General features: G+C 35.0%; 1 protein-coding gene across 4 annotated transcripts in view; it reads left to right on the top strand.

Annotated features, from left to right (window-relative positions):
* DOCK7 (dedicator of cytokinesis 7) overlaps positions 1–16,831 on the top strand; it is a 191,425-nt gene that overhangs the window by 117,779 nt on the left and 56,815 nt on the right. For 2 of the 4 annotated variants that reach the window (XM_018044971.1, XM_018044981.1), the window contains exons 23-29: positions 2,640–2,732; positions 3,937–4,026; positions 4,975–5,070; positions 7,747–7,887; positions 7,982–8,095; positions 9,704–9,874; positions 11,978–12,117. In XM_018044971.1, the coding sequence (XP_017900460.1) occupies positions 2,640–2,732; positions 3,937–4,026; positions 4,975–5,070; positions 7,747–7,887; positions 7,982–8,095; positions 9,704–9,874; positions 11,978–12,117 (845 nt within the window). The remainder of the gene's footprint in view (positions 1–2,639; positions 2,733–3,936; positions 4,027–4,974; positions 5,071–7,746; positions 7,888–7,981; positions 8,096–9,703; positions 9,875–11,977; positions 12,118–16,831) is intronic. The other 2 variants (XM_018044997.1, XM_018044990.1) reach the window with 1 other exon arrangement.

Genomic DNA, 16,831 nt, shown 5'->3' with positions numbered 1-16,831 from the left:
TGTAAATATCAGTGATGAGTTTGCTTAACTGAGGGCTATTTGATATAATTCTTAATGTTATGACATTTAAATTATGGAAATAATTTGCTTTAGAAATAAATTGGCTGCCAGTTTTCTTTAAATAGTTAGCTTTGACTGGATGTGATTATAACTTCAGTCTCAATATGATGAATATAATAAATAATTAATGGTACAAACAGGGTTATTGTTTATTCTCACATTACTTATTAGCACGTGTCTTAAAGGAAATTGTTAAGCAAGAGGTTAAAAAGTAAACTTGTGTTACACCAAAGTTACTGTTTTTCTTTTTGTAGAATTTGTGGTAGGGAGAGCACAATTGTTTTTCTGTTATTAAAATAATATTAAAAACTTTTTGTTATTAAATAATATTAAAAATAGTATTTTGTTATTTTTGTAGCATAGGTAGTGACATAATTTGAGAGACTGAAAGTTTTTGTTTTAATTTATCTGAAAAGCATACTGTGTGCTGATTTGCTTTTATTTGAAATAATATAATGAAGTTCTGAGAAGTCTGTATAGGGGTATTTTATTAAACAAACTTACTGATTAAATAATTCTATAGTATTTGAATATTGCCCAATTTACTTTGCTAGGAAGCATTAAAAACATTAGGGCAAGTTTTTATTAAAACTTTTTAAAGAATTTTGATTGTTTGAGGCATTACATTCAGTGATTTACTTCCATTATTTAATTTGATCTTTACAATATGAAGGAGACACGTCATTATTCCTATTTTGTAGCTAAGGAACTGAGAAAGAGATTAGGTAATTTACCTTAGATTTTGCAATTAGTAAGCAGTAGAACCTGCATTTCAACTTTAACTCTCATCTTACACATTCAGTGTCAAAAATGAGGGGAAATAGGTAGTTACCATATCATCATGTCAATTTCTCTGTATTTTTGGAAAAAAAGTACAGAAAAAAGGAGGGGAAATAGTCTCCCTATAAACATAAGCCTTTGAGAGCTCGTAGTGTGTCTTTCTTCCTCCCCCGTCCCCTTCCTTCCTCCCCTCCCCCTTTCCCTCCCTCTTCCTTCACTCTCCTCCTTCCTGCAATATCCGTGCATAGGCCTCACTTTCAGAGATTCTTATTTGACTGCTTGGAGGTAGGGCCCTGCACATGTGTGGTGGTGGTTGTCCTTAGCCTTCCCAAGTGATACTGATGTCTACACGGACTTGATTACCATTGTTTACTCTTTGTTTTCTTTTACCTGTCCTCTTTGGTGCTTCCTGTCTGGGCTCATACTCAGCCCTGATATTTCTACTTGGCTTGTCTTGTGTTATCTTCAGCAGTCCTCTAAAAATCTCTTATAACTTGTTCAGTTCTATCAGCGGATTTCCAGGGCCCAGCCCAGATTACTGAATAAGGATTTCTTAGGGGGAGGGCCTGGAATCTGAATTTTATAATTCAAATGGATTGATGAGGTTTAAGAAACTGAATTAAAGCCCCAGTTCCCTTTTTGTTGTTCGGTCGCTTAGTCATGTCCAATTCTTTGCGACCCCATGGACTGCAGCAATCCAGGCTTCCCTGTCCTAACCATTTCCCAGAGTTTGCTCAAACTCATGTCCATTGAATTGATGATGCCATCCAGTTCCCTTTACCTAAAGTCATAATAACCTCTTTCAGAGAAGATAGACATAATTCACTTGTGAAAGTGAATATGAAGTCTCTCAGTCGTATCTAACTCTTTGCAACCCCACGGATTGAGTGTAGCCTACCAGGCTTCTCCATCCATGGGATTTTCCAGGCAAGAATACTGGAGTGGGTTGCCATTTCCTTCTTCAGGGGATCTTCCCGACCCAGGGATTGAACCCAGGTCTCCCGCATTGTAGGCAGACGCTTTACTGTCTGAGCCACCAGGGAAGTCACTTGTAGTCATACATATTGAAATTAACTTCAGATTGATGATAGTGATGATGAAGATACAAATCTTACAGACAGCCCCAGCATAAGGTTTTTTCTTACAGTTTTTGTATAAAATACTAACTGATTATGTTTACTTTCAACAAGCACAATAAGACTGAAGACAACTCCAAATCTACTATCATTTTTAGGAAGGAGCATATATTGGGCATCTTTTTTTCTTTCTTAATTTTTGCCTAATTTTTCTTATTGGTCCCTAAAAGAGAGTGAAAGAGGAGGCAAGTTCAAATACAATTACGGAGTATTGCTGCACAGACATTTTCAGTTGATGACGGAGTAAAATTTAAAGTCTTTTAGACAAGAATGGAATGTTTTTCTTCTTTCATTTCTTTTTTCTTTTAAACCTCAGTTAGATTCAGAGGAAATTGTTTGTTGCTAGCTTGTACCATCTTTAAAGAGAGTTGGGGGGGGGATGGTTGCTGTGGGAAGTTTGTTGATAGTTGAAATTGATCCTTTTATATAAAGAGAAATTACCATTAAATACTATGCTTAATTTTCTTTGTGATTTTAAAAAAGTTACTATGTAATAAGATGATTTTGATGAACTAATATTCTATAGATGCCTAAAAATTTTGGTTGCTTTAACAGTACTAATTAAAAACATGTTTGCATTGGAAAGTCTGGATTTCTTTAAGAATATAGCATGCCACATGTAATATTTCTTTCCTTTCCAACTGCTTTCTATTATATGCTTAGGGTTTAGATCGCTCCAATTCCTGGGTTAACACTGGTGGTCCAAAAGCTGCCCCATGGGGATCCAACCCCAGTCCAAGTGCAGAATCAACACAGGTGGTGTTTATGTTAGAGGTTTCCTTTTTGGCTGCTGATGTTTCCATTTAGAACGTTACTTCTTAGTATATACTATGATTTCGGTGGCTTGCTTTTTAATCATTAAAAAGCGTGTTTTTTGTTTACTTAGCACATTTTCCGACTGCTATGCATGAATACCACCAACTGCACCAGTAATACTCTCCCTTCCTATTTCCTGTCTCCTCCTCCATTCGTTGTGCACCCCATTGATGTTTCAGTGCCTGCTGCTTATGTAATTGATGGCTTTGATAACAGTTTCTACCCTCGGGGTACCACATCTTCAGGAAGAATTTTTTAAACAAAAAATTTTGTGTGGAAAAAACCTGACAGTTTTTCATTTGCTTTTGGTGTAAAGTGTGGCTATTGTGTCATTCTCCTTTAGCATTTATTGTCTTGTCATTTTCTTCATAGTCACTGACTAGAAATGTTGTTAATAAGCTGAAAGTAAATGTGAATAGTGTATGATCCCCATGCTGTAAGATTAAGTACCAGAAACAAAAATCTGTTTTAATTTGTACTGTGTTGCAAAGTATGAAATTTGTTGTAACCTCTTTGTACTAGGTTTTGCTTACTTTAGTCTAGTTGCTTGATAGCTAATACTGCATGATTCCTCAAAATATACTTCTCACCTGTGTGCTGGCTTTAGAGGAAGATGCTCTCTCTCATTCTTGAGGGAAAAATTTAATTGCAAATTTATTATTATAAATGACTTATATTTAATATCATATATGGCAGATCTGAATAATAATTTTTGATGATAGTGAAACATAAAAGAAACCATTCTAAACTTTTAATTTTTTAAATTACATATAAAATTCTTGATTTCTCTTTTTGGTCTGAGACCAGTGAGAAGTATGTTTTTACTTTTTGCATTTTCTTACTTGATACATGCATGTGTATATATCACAGAGATAAAAGTTTCATTCTTTGCAGCACTCTCAATTTATATTATCATTATAATATTTACCTTTTAAGGATAAAATATATAGAAGCCGTTTTGATACTTCTAATACATTGTCATTAAAGCAACTTAAATGGTGAAAATGGGATGAGCAATAAAATAGATGGTTGTTGAAACCACAGTAAAGCTCTATTTAAAAAATTGTATGTAATCCTTGAAGTGCACAGTCATTCACAGCAGACTTTAATGTTATCTCGTCATTCATTCATCTTCACTCCATAGGCTATGGATCGAAGTTGTAATCGTATGTCTTCGCACACAGAGACGTCAAGTTTCTTACAAACATTAACGGGACGCTTACCAACTAAAAAGGTAGATTCATATGAAGACAGTTCGTATAGGGGGAAAATAATTCAAACAATTAAGTAGATGAAAGGTTTCTTTACATAACCGGAACAAGATGTTAAAATAATTGGATTGTTTTTAAAGATACATTTGAGCAAGCATTGCTTGTCTGATGCCTTTTTGGGCATGCCTCTCCATTGCAGGTCCTTTTACATTATTATAATGCTTATATCTTTGTGGATGAATATTTTTAGTTTAGTGATTTAAATTTGATCATCAAATTTTAGTACCAAAAATTGGATAAACTATTAATTCTGTTTCTGTAACTTGCTTCTGTTTTGTGTTTTAAATCTCCAGGGAAAGGAAGATGAGTTAGGAAAATTATCACTCTTAGTAAGATATGTTGATTTGCTTCCCTTATGCACAGTTTTGTTAGTCCTTTTTCATAATATACACTATTTTGCAAATGCTTTGTATGCATATCCATTATAAGGCAGGAAATTTCTGCTATTTTAATAAAATGACTTTAAATACCTGAGACCTTGAAAATTGATGGCTGATATCAAAGTTTAAATTTTTAAAGGTATTTCCTGAATTGTACCAGCAAAGTTCGTGAATGTATTTGCATTTGTTGAAATATATATGTAAGACAAAAGCCAGATTTTATTGTAGCTGTGAGCTTTTGATCTAGTTTCTGTTTGCGGGTACAATTTAGGAGGCTCTTTCCCACCTGTCCTTTTAAAATTACATTTTACTGCAAGATAACATGTAATTTTTTCAGCTGTTCAACATGCCACTGTCTTACATGTATAAATAGCCGTTTCGTTAATGGGTGTCCTCACTGCATTGTTGAATGGTTCACATGCCTTATTTTGCTTATCCTCATTAAATCTTCATTTGTATTTGCATTATTATTTGATTTGTGTTATCAGCAGACCTGGCATTGATAATAACTTTGGATTTACTTCTGGATAGCTTTTTCATGAGGAGCTGGCTTTGCAGTGGGTTGTTTGCAGTGGCAGCGTTCGGGAATCAGCTTTGCAACAAGCCTGGTTCTTTTTTGAGTTAATGGTGAGCAAACTAAATGCATTTTGTAATACTGTTTTCCTTATTGAATAATTTTGAGTTGGCTCATTATTATCGTCCTAGAAATCTTTCTCTGTTGTCCATGTTACAGTTTTACATGTGCCTCCAAAGAAAAATTATGTTTGCTATATCTCTAAATAACACTGTGGATAATCAGCACTATTTAGATGGAGTTATAAAGCTAATTTTAAGTTTGTTTTTAGGAATAGTTGGAGAAGCTACCTATCTTTTTAACCTGTGATATGTTCTGTCTTAGTCCAAACATACTAGTGTATGATGGCAATACCAGATAAAAAGAGCTTTATAGATACCTACTGCTTTTATGGCTAGAAAGCTCTTAAAATGGTGAAAGCTCTTAAAAGGGAGACGGTGGTTATAACCAATAAAAAACAACAATAAGTTTTTCTTAATTCAGTAAATGATATTAAAAGCAAGTAAATGAATTAATATTTTTGTAAATATTTATACACACAACATAAATACATATATACATAAAAGCAATGTACATACACACACCATGTGGTCAGACCTATGGCCTAGGGATTATCAAGGCACAGAGAGATTAAGATCTTGTTTAAGTGTACATAGCTTGTGGACAGCAGACCTCTGATTCAGACTCAGGTATTCTGGCACTCAGGCCTTTCCTCTCTTTTTCTGAAAGAAAAAGTGAAATTTTTTCTTCCCCAAAATTATGTAAAATAATAAGAACAAGAGCAAAACAACAACAAAAGAGAGAAAAGAAACAATGGAGGTTCTAGAGTATGCCACCCACAGTCATTCTCATTATTGAATGTTACTTATATTGAGGATAAGAAGACATTGCTTCTGCAAATTAAAACTAGACAAGGTATTATCTCACACCAGTCAGAATGGCCATCATTAAAAAGCCTACAAGTGATAAATGCCAGAGAGAGTGTGGAGGAAAGGAACCCCTCCTACACTGTTGGTGGGAATGCAATTTGGTGTGGCCACTATGAAAAAGAGTATGAAGTTTCCTTAAAAAACTAAAACTAGAGTTGCCCTGTGATCTAGCAATCTTACTCCTGGACATGTTATCTGGAGAAAACTCTTATTTGAAAAGATACATGCGCCCAAATGTTCATAGCAGCACTATTTGCAATAGCCAACACATGGAAGCAACTTAAGTGTCCATCAACAGATGAATGGATAAAAAAGATGTGGTATAGATACACAATAGAATATATTCAGCCATAAATAAGATTCAAATAATGCCATTTGCAGCAACATGGATGCACCTAGAGATTACCATACTAAATAAAGTCAGAAGGTTAAATATCATATGGTATCACTTCTTTGTGGAATCTAAAATATGCTGCCAATCAGCTTATTTACAAAACCGAAATAGACTCAGAGGTAGAAAACAAACTTACAGTTACCAAAAAGGAAAAGGGATGGGAGAGGGATAAATTAGGAGTTTCTGATCAGCAGATACAAACTACTGTTTATAAAGTAGATGAATAACACAGTCCGACTGTATGGCACAGGGAACTATATTCAGTATCCTGAAGTAAACCATAATGGAAAAAAATATGGAAAAGAATGTATACAAAATGAAATCATTTGGCTGTAACCAGAAACTAACACAGCATTGTAAATCAACTATACTTCAGTAAAAGTTTTTGTTTTTTATTTCTTAAAAAGAAATTTCTTCTTGAGATTTTCTAATCAGCAGAAAAATAAGTCAGGGATCATATGTAAGTGATAGGCAACACATTTTTCCCCCCGGAGACTCAACATCAGATTATAATTCATGTGCTTTTAATATAAGATCAAAATAGTAATTTGCCTGTTTTTTTTAATAGCCTTACATATATGGTCAGATTTCTTAAAACAGTCAAAATGGTACAGTTTGACTTGTTTCTACTATTTACCAACTGTAAAATCTTGTCATTAATTTCCCTGAATTTAAAATTCTTTATTGTACATACTGTGATAAGAATTTACATCTTATTTTGTAAATTGAAATTACTTTGATTTTTATCTAACATTTTATTCTTAATATGTATTCATCAATATTTAATGTACACCCACCATATGCCACGGGATGCTAAGTGCTAAAGATACTACATGCTGTCAAGATTTCTGATCCCTCAAAGCTACCAGTTGCAGGGGACATGGAATGGCACAGTTGCTGAGTCTTAGAAAGATGTAACTTAAAGTAATTTTAAAGGATGAAAATTTTTTTCTGTTGACATACCCAGAATTTTTTTCCCATTGATAGCCAGAATAGTTTTATGAAGGTGTTACAGAGATTGAGTTGTATGTTGTTTGATATTTCTTTAGAGCATACAAAATACTGTAGGGAACTTTTTCATAATATTTGAGAAGTTAAGAGTATTTTAGCCTTCTGTTAAATCATGTGGTATATTGACAGAAATGACCCTAAAGTTTAGAGTTCTGTAACTGCTAATTACACCCATAAGAACTGCTCTGTGGCGCAGGGAGCTCAGCTTGGTGCTCTGTGATGACCTAGATGGGTGGGATGGAGTGAGGTGAGGGGACGTCCAAGACAGGGAATATATGTATACATATAGCTGATTCATTTCCTTGTACAGCAGAAACTAACACAACATTGTAAAACAATTATATTTCAATTTTTTAAAAAAAGAAATTGAATGAATGGCTTATTTCTTTTTTTAGGTAAAGAGCATGGTGCATCACTTATACTTTAATGATAAACTTGATGCACCGAGGAAGACTCGTTTTCCAGAACGTTTCATGGACGACATTGCTGCTCTTGTCAGTACAATTGCTAGTGATATAGTTTCACGATTTCAGAAGGTAATGATAACTTATTTTTAAAAACTAAGTCAGTCTTTCAGGCACACATTAAACTATCGTACTTTTGTTTTTCTTATTAAATTTTGTTTCCCAGGACACAGAAATGGTTGAGAGACTCAACACAAGCCTTGCATTTTTTCTCAATGATCTGTTGTCTGTTATGGACAGAGGATTTGTCTTTAGCCTTATAAAGACCTGCTATAAACAGGTAAAATATAATTAGTAATGAAATAATTTAAATTCTGTGTTTGCTCTTTAAGGGCTAGAGCTAAGAAACTTTCATGAACACATTTATATAGTTATGTTTTTTAAAAGTCGTATATTTATTAGTAAGGCAAAAATAAATTACACTTATCAGTTCATAGAACTATGGCAAGCTGCTATCAGTAGAGCCATCTTTTCCTTGAGTTATCCTGGCCCACTCATGACTCTTTAATTCCCATTAGAAGTATACCATCAAGTCAGTAGTCTAAATGTAAAACAGCTCCAGGTTGCCATGCCAGAGTAGCATTTTTACTGAATGGACAGCTAACCCAACCTTTTCTGTCTTAAGTGATTTTTAAAGCAGTTGCATTTTGCTGTGTGTTCCTCATGATGAAGCCTTAGACGTTGTAGAGTTCAGAATCATGGGCAGATGTTTACCCAAGTCTCAAATACCATCGTCTGCCTTTTCTAAACTAAAAGTATCCTGGAACTTTTCTACAAACAGCTGGTTTTGTGTTAAAATTTTCAGCTGATTAATGAAACCTGGCTTTTAGAAGACATTAGTTATTTGTCCTGATAGACCATTTGGGTATTAAGTTATATAATCATCCTAAAATTGCCTTTTAAGGCAGCTTAAAAAAATATACAGGTCTCTTGTGTCCCATCCCAGCATTATTGAGGAGTTTGAATCCTGGTGGTAGGGTAGGGAGTGGGGAAACAGTGCTTGTAAAGTACTTCCCTGCTGGTCCACAGATTAATTTAGGGGAACTACTGGTTTAAAATGGTATTTGGCAGTCTAATACTTAAGAGTTTTGAAAATCTGTTCAGTTGGATGCCATTATTGTATGTATCTTTCTTTTTTGTCTGATCCATGCATCATGTGGGATCTTCCCTGACTGGGGATTGAATCCGTGCCCTCTATACTGGGAGTTGGGAGTCTTAACCTCTGGACCACCAGGGAAATCCCTGTTTTGTTTTTTAAGAGAGAAGTTGAAACTATGCATGGGCACTGATCTGTTGGCAAGTATTTGCCACGCTATGTATTATTCTTACCTTTTCCCCTGAAATTTCATGTATTATTGCTCTCAAACCCTGTCCTGTCTTTATTCTTCAGGCATTAACCTCCTACATTTGTCACACATTAAGCTAGACTCTAGGGATGCTAGAACTCTTAAAATAAGTCAGTTTATAAATATCTCCTCGAGTAAGTAATGGTGTAGTTGGGAAAACAGATAGTTATAAATATATCTTAGCACAAAGTGCTGAAGAAAGAATGGATAATGTATTTTATAAAGTTATTTTGATAGCATAATTTTTCTTCAGAAAGAATATATCCTTGAGAGGTAGAAATATTAATGCTGTATTGGAAATATGAGAATGTGGCTTTAAGAATGCACCTCATCAGTGGATTTATACAGTAAATCTTGTAGTTCTAAGTTTTTTATTTTAGCAGTAACTCTGGAAAAAGCTGACACTGTTACTTAAACCACAAAACCCAAAGCTGTTCACTGAGTACTGTTTTCTAATTCTTTAATTCATCATTCTGGTGTTGGTATTAGAGAAATGATATGTTCAATTGGTATTCTTTTTTAATTTCTGCAATACTTACAAGGTATCTTCAAAGCTTTATTCATTACCAAGTCCAAGTGTCCTGGTGTCCTTGAGGCTTGATTTTTTGCGAATCATCTGCAGCCATGAGCACTATGTTACCTTAAACTTACCCTGCAGCCTGCTCACTCCACCTGCATCACCATCACCTTCTGTTTCTTCTGCAACGTCTCAGGTATGCAAAATGTATGAAAAAAACTTGTTTTAAAAAGCCTGCATTTTAAATGCTGGGAAAAGTAAAAAGTAATACTATTGAATAATAACTGTGATAGGCTCCATACTCAGGGCTTTTGTAAGTAGTAAATGATTAAGTGCTTTATAAATATTAATCATTTACTATTCTTCATTGCAACCCTAAGAGGTACATTCTATTATTATTTTTTTTTACAGGTGAACTGAAACAGAAAGATCAGTAACTTACCCAGGGTCACATAGTAAAAACTGGCAAAACTAGGCTTTGATCCGTGGAACATGTTGGCTTTATTTTAGATCTAAGTTCTAACCACGTGTTGTATCCCTCTGACTGATTTGCGCACAAGGGAGTGAATTTACCTACATAATAAAATCACTTTACATTTTCACAAGTTGGGTTTTCTTGATGCAGACACAGACTGAATTTGGGGAGCAAGATGTTTATTAGCTGTCAGTACCTATGAAAGGAAAGGGAATGAAGTGTAATTAGCAGAGAAAGAAGTAAAACAGCAATGTAGTCCTTGTAAAGCCCTGCCTGCCTCTCGTATCCAGAGAACCCAAAGGAAACTTGGTGGTGTTCATGGATTTTCACAGGGTACCTAATAATTGCTCTAAAGACGACAAAGGATTATCATAGCAATAATTATATGTCCTGTCATACAGATTAAAATGAAGGGATTTTGTGGTTTAGTATCAGAGGAGCCTATATGTTCCCTCCTAGGGAAATGTTTTGCTATATAATTCTTAAGACAAACAAGCTACTTCCTTAAGCTCTTGTTTTTTTGAAAAAATTTATTTATTTGGCTGTGCTGGGTCTTAGTCGAGGCATATGAACTCTTACTTGTGACATGTGAGATCTAGTTCCCTGACCAGGGATTGAATCCAGGCCCCCTGCATTGGGAACGCAGAGTCTTAGCCACTGGACCACCAGGGAAGTCCCTTCCTTATATTCTTAATGTCTAAAGTCAAAGGTGATCTGAACTCTTTTTAAGTTTGCTTTTGAGATTTTTAATTCCTGAAAGTAATTTACTACACTAGATCAATCTCAGATGTTTGATAAAGAAAATTTAAATCTTTACTTAGAAAGATTGAAAAACACAGAGATCACCCATAACTTCTCATTTTTCACCTTTGCAAAAATTCTTAAGGATCAGCCTATTTCCACATACCTAGCTAAGACATGTTTCTTCTAATAACTAATGAGGCTAGTCTTTTGTTCTCTTCCCCCATCCTCTGTCAAAGATGTGGCTACACAATCAAGGACAAATTAATCATGGGTAGAGTTCCTTAAACTTTTAATGAAACACAGCTGTTTATACTTGACTCCCTGCTGAACATCTTGTCCAGCCAAGAAATTAATAGAATTTCTTCCAGTGTCCTGTCCCCTACTTTCTCATCTAGCTGCATAATTTTCAGATTCTAGTAGATGACAGAGACATCACTCTTTGGAAGGTAGGGACCTGAATAGTTTTATATACTTACTAAGAAGGTGATTTCTCCATAGAGAAATCTGGAGTCTGTTATAAGAAACCTCGCATTTTTGGTCTTGAATATGGATTAAAGGGTGATAAGGATGAGGACATTCTTGCCTTGAGAAAACTTGTAAAAACTCTGAATGAACCAAAAAATAATAGTAATTTTCTAGAGATTGTATTTTCCCTGAAAAAAAAAAAAAACCCCAGCTTCATAAGTATTTGAAATTTCTCTGGAAACCAGTAGCATTTGACTATGAATATTTCTCTTGTACTCAACAGTGAGTACATAATGCATCATAGAGATTCAGTCCTTTTTTCCATTCAGAATATGATAATGAAATATTTAGTGGCTAAAAGTATAAAAGAAAAATCAGATGAAAAAAATTTAATATGAGAAAAAGGAAATTGAAAATAATTTAAAATGTTATTTCATCATAGTTTCCTATACCAAAAGTAAGAGCAGGTGCTTTCTCCAGTGTTTTGTAAAAATAAACTTAAAATGTTTGTCTCACTTTCAGATGATGCTCACATCTCGTTTGTTGTAATGCTCTGTCTATAGAATGTTTTGTTGCTTAGCTATTATAGTTTTGTTCTACCTCACTCCCAAACAGAGTTCTGGATTTTCCACCAATGTCCAAGACCAGAAGATTGCAAATATGTTTGAATTGTCTGTGCCTTTCCGCCAACAGCATTATTTGGCAGGACTTGTGTTAACAGAGCTGGCTGTCATTTTGGACCCTGACGCTGAAGGGTGAGTAGACCAGTTTTGCTGTGTACAGTATCAGTTTGATTTTGGACAGCAGAACTGAAGTATCCCACTTACCTTTCTGGGACTCAAAAGGATATTCTTTTTTTTTTTTTTTTTAAAGGATATTCTTTACCATTCTTCTACTTCTGTGTTCACTAAGTTCCATACTCATGTTTTTTCTGTATTTCATCAGTTTTGAGAAAGACATTTTTTGTCATCTCTGAATTTGATGTTTATCTTGAAGTTAGCATGTATCATGTTGTATCATGGTTTAGTTGGTAGTGTTTTTTTCCTTCTTAGTAGTACCTGAAATATTTGTGCATGTTAGTAGATGGACTTTCAGATTTGTTGATATGCAACAAGCACAATTCAGTTAAGGAAAATAGACTAATCTGTTTGATTTTTTGGGAGTAAAATTTGTCATTTGCCATCATATTAATAATATATAGCATGTACTTCAAAATTTGCCCTGTAAACAAGTAAACTTGTTTTAAAAACTTCCACACTTTTAAAGAATTATTGGAAACTGATATAGTAAGAAGAGTTCATTGTCTGATGATTTGAATTTGCAGAAATAGCTTTTTTATAAATGTGTTGTGATCTAAGATCCTTGTAGGGTATTTCTATCTTAATAGCTGTTTTCAAAAGTTTTTATGACCATAACTCATTTGGGTAATAATTGCTCTTTTTTTCAACTTTCCTCATAGTAGGATCATTAAGGAGTTTGTAATGCAGTTTAACCTGAAGTAAGAGCTCCAGAGAACAAAAGGAGATATTTTGAGCAGGTTTTATAAGAATCCTATGATGTATTTATTGAGCAAATGAAATGAGGTTTGTGAAGTTCTTAGCGATAGGTATATAGTTAATGCTTAATAAATTGTGAAAAGCTAAATCTTCTGCAAATGAAAGTCATGAGTTTTTTTCATAACAGCAGCTTCTCATGTTAGGGATATATTATTAAGAAGCAGGTTTTCACACTGTGCTCTGCAGAACTGTAGGGTTCTGAAAAGGTTCTTAGTGTGTTTCCATGTAGGATGGGGTTGTGGTGCAGACATTGGAGTAGGGGAGGGCAGGCTTAGTGGGTGAGGCTCTGGGTCTTGCACCCCTGCTTGCCACCACTCTCTTATTTTGCCATTGATAAATGAATATAATGTCATTTGGGGGAAAAAAGGATCCATTGTTTGAAAAATATCACTCTGAAGGCAACTTCTAAACATACTACCTTTCTTTAATAACTTAAATCTCAATCATTTGAATTTATATTTCCAGTATTTTTACTTGTTGTACCAGAAATAGGAAACTTTTCTTCTTGCCTGTTTTATTAAAGGAAGGATAGTTATCATTTCATATTTGGAAGAAAGGTAAGGTTTTAGCACAGTATAACCAGCAGCTCAGTGATGTTATCAGGGTTCTGTTTCTTTTATATCTAATTTCTGCTAGGAGCCTAAGCTTCATCCTGAGGCTAGTATGCCTTTCATGACTGTAAGATAGTTGCTCTGGCAATTTGGATTAAATTCTTACTTGTTCATGTCCAGCAGAGCAGAGAGGGAAAAAACCCCTCTTCCCAAGCGTGCAATGCGCATCTTTCTTTGGACTGGTCTGGCTCACTTGCGTGTCCTGCACTGTTAGACACCTGAGCAGTGCCAGGTTCTTAGGTGAGTTAGATCACTTTTACTCACATGTGGTGCTTAAACAGGTTTTGGTTCATGGGTGGTTTGTTACAAAGCAGAAGATAAGGAGCTCATGCCTAAATAATAATCAGCTGTCACTAAAAAGTGTTTAGTTCATGTGATATTTTTTGTTAGACCTTCTCAATTAAGGAAACAGTTGAGTAACATTAATCTCTTCTCATCTTAGTAATGAAACAGCTTGTTGACTGGCTACTGTAAATGGCAGGGCTAGTCTGATTGGATCGACTTCAGGAACTAGGGGAATAGAGTCAGCTTCTTCTGAATCTCAGGGACATGAAGGTATACCTGAACATTTTTGCATTCCATTAGGGAGGAAGACAGGTGAAGGAGATGTTGTATAGGTGTTCAGTGGTGTCTGATAAAGAATAAAGAATAGAGAATTCTAACAGTCAACCTTCTTTAAAAATTTTATTTATTTTTTAATTGAAGGGTAATTGCTTTACAGAATTTTGTTATTTTCTGTCAAACCTCAACATGAATCAGCCATAGGTATACATATATCCCCTTTGAACTTCTCTCCCCATCCCACCCCTCTAGGTTGATACAGAACCCCTGTTTGAGTTTCCTGAGCCATACAGCAAATTCCTGTTGGCTATCTCTTTTACATATGGTAATATGTTTCCATGTTACTCTCTCCATACATCTCACCCTCCCCTCCCCTCTTCCTATGTCCATAAGTCTATTCTCTATGTCTGTTCTGAGATGTTGTGTAGGTATTCAGTGGTGTCTGATAAAGAATAGAGAATTCTAACAGTCAACCATTTTTGTGATGAGGTTTCCTTCTCAAAGTCAAGGATCAGTTCTGTTAAAACAGATATATTTCTGTGGGACAGTGTAGGGCTCATGAAAGACTTCTTTTTTAAAAAAAATTTTGTATGCTGTATTCAGAGTTCTTTTTTAAAAAATTTATTTTTAATTGGAGGGTAATTGCTTTAAAACGTTGTGTTAGTTTCTGCCATACGTCAACGTGAATGAACCGTAGGTATACATATGTCCCCTCCCTCTTGACCTCTTTACTGCTGTTCTTCAAGGTGGCTCTTTAGATACTTTCTGACCCTGTAAAGTCTGAAAGCAATGATAACTGTGTTCACCACTACTTTTTCTTTATTTATTGAGTTTTAAAAGGTAACTGGAATGGCTTTAAATAGTAATATACAGGATTATAAGCTGTTACTGCTGTTTGTTCTCTTGTCTTCTCACTCTTTCCTACACCCAGCCCATTAGCGAGTGCTTTAGGACCACCTCTAAAATATACCCCAAGTCCAGCTGCTTCCCTTCCTCTTTACTGCTACTCCCCTAATCATGCTTCCACTCTTCCCTCCCTAAAATCCCTTTTCTACACAGCAACCTAAATGGTCTTTTAGAAATGAAAATTAAATTATATTGCTTCCTTAGTTAAAACTCTCCAATGTATTTAAAAGGGCACACTTCTTACTTTAAAAATACTTAAAAGTGTATGCTTTTAAAGTAACATTTAAAATAAAGTCCAGACTTATTAATGAACCTCAAAACCCTGTGGATGTAACTCTTATCTACACTGTCACTTCCCTTCTTCATCATATACTACAATCTAGCCATCCTGGACTTGTTTCTGTTTCCCTTATAGGCCTACCCAGTCCCACCTTGGGGTCTTTGCACTTAGATTTTCCTCTGCCTGAATCAGTGCTTATATTGCCCTGAGATTTCCACACAGAGGCATTTCTTCCTTGTGATTCTTCAGGTCTCCAGCCAAACAGTATCTTCTCAGTGAGACGTCATTGGGCCACCCAGTCTGAATTATAGCTGTGTTACCCTTGCCACAATTATTCTTAACCATATAAGCCTGTTTAATTTTCTACAAAGCATTTCCCTGAAATTTGCTCGTCTGTTCATTATCTGTCTCCTCCCATTAGAATATGAGCTCATGAGAGCAGCACTTTTCTTTCTTGTTCACTGCTGTATTCCCACTGCCTTAGAATTGTGTCTGGTACAGAGTGGACACTTGGTAAGTATATGTTAATTCAGTGAATGAATGATTGACTATTTGAGACTCACATCTCATCTCTATATTTTACATTTTTTTCACATTTGCGTAGATAAAAACAGCATACATTATCTTAGATAGACCCTTAAGAGGAATGTTTTTACTCTTTTTGCTTGCTAAGTAATCATAAATAATTCCTTGAGTAGCAGCAATATGTTCTAATATTGACCAAAGATTTGCTCTCTAGAAATTTTCATTGTAGTTAGAAAGTTACAACTTTGAAACAATATACTATGGTTAAATGCAAATTTTGTAGTACAGAATCTAGTTCTGAAGAAGATTAGCACCTTTGTTACAAGCATTTGTAACACTGAATTATTATTTTTGTGTCTGTGTTTCCCTCTTGCTGAAGCAAGCTCTTTAAGAACAAGGACAAGGATAGGATAAGATAGGAAGTCTTGTCTCCAACATCCAGCGTAAGATATGGCAGGTCTTGCGCGCATGTGTCCTGCGCAGTCATGTGTTTGTGTTCATGTGTTTGTGTGTGTGTGTAAAGGCTGAGTGTGTCTGAGTATTGTAGACATATGAAAAGGCTTAATGAAGATGAGTGGATAGAGTTTAGATAGGTTGAAGTCTGGGGCCCATAGCTGCTGAGAGATGCTAAATATTAATATACCCAGGTTTGGGAATCATCACTGGTGATACAAGTTGAAAGAGAGAACATAAAAGGCAAATGACCAGAATCTGAAACTTGGGAAGAATGATAGAGAATATGAAGTGTGGTGGGAGCTATTTAGAGAAAATACTGAGAAGAAAATATAAAAAGTGACAAAGTGTCAAGTAGAGAGCTAGAAAATGAAATCTGAGATATGTCCATTAGATGGAGTTCTCAACAGTATTTAAAAATATACTTTCTGAATAAAAATCTGGGAGGAAGAAGAATCTCCAGCTAGATTTCATATATAGCTATGTAAAATGGTAGGTAAGATCAAAAGCCCCAGAGAAAGAATACCTGGTTTTAAATCTGCTATGTGATTTTAAGAAGAAAAGCTAATATTTAGTG

This window comes from Capra hircus, chromosome 3, assembly GCF_001704415.2.
Source record: "Capra hircus breed San Clemente chromosome 3, ASM170441v1, whole genome shotgun sequence".
NCBI lineage: Eukaryota > Metazoa > Chordata > Mammalia > Artiodactyla > Bovidae > Capra > Capra hircus.
The sequence above is the reverse complement of the archived record's forward strand: the minus strand, read 5'-3'. Positions and strand labels throughout refer to the sequence as shown.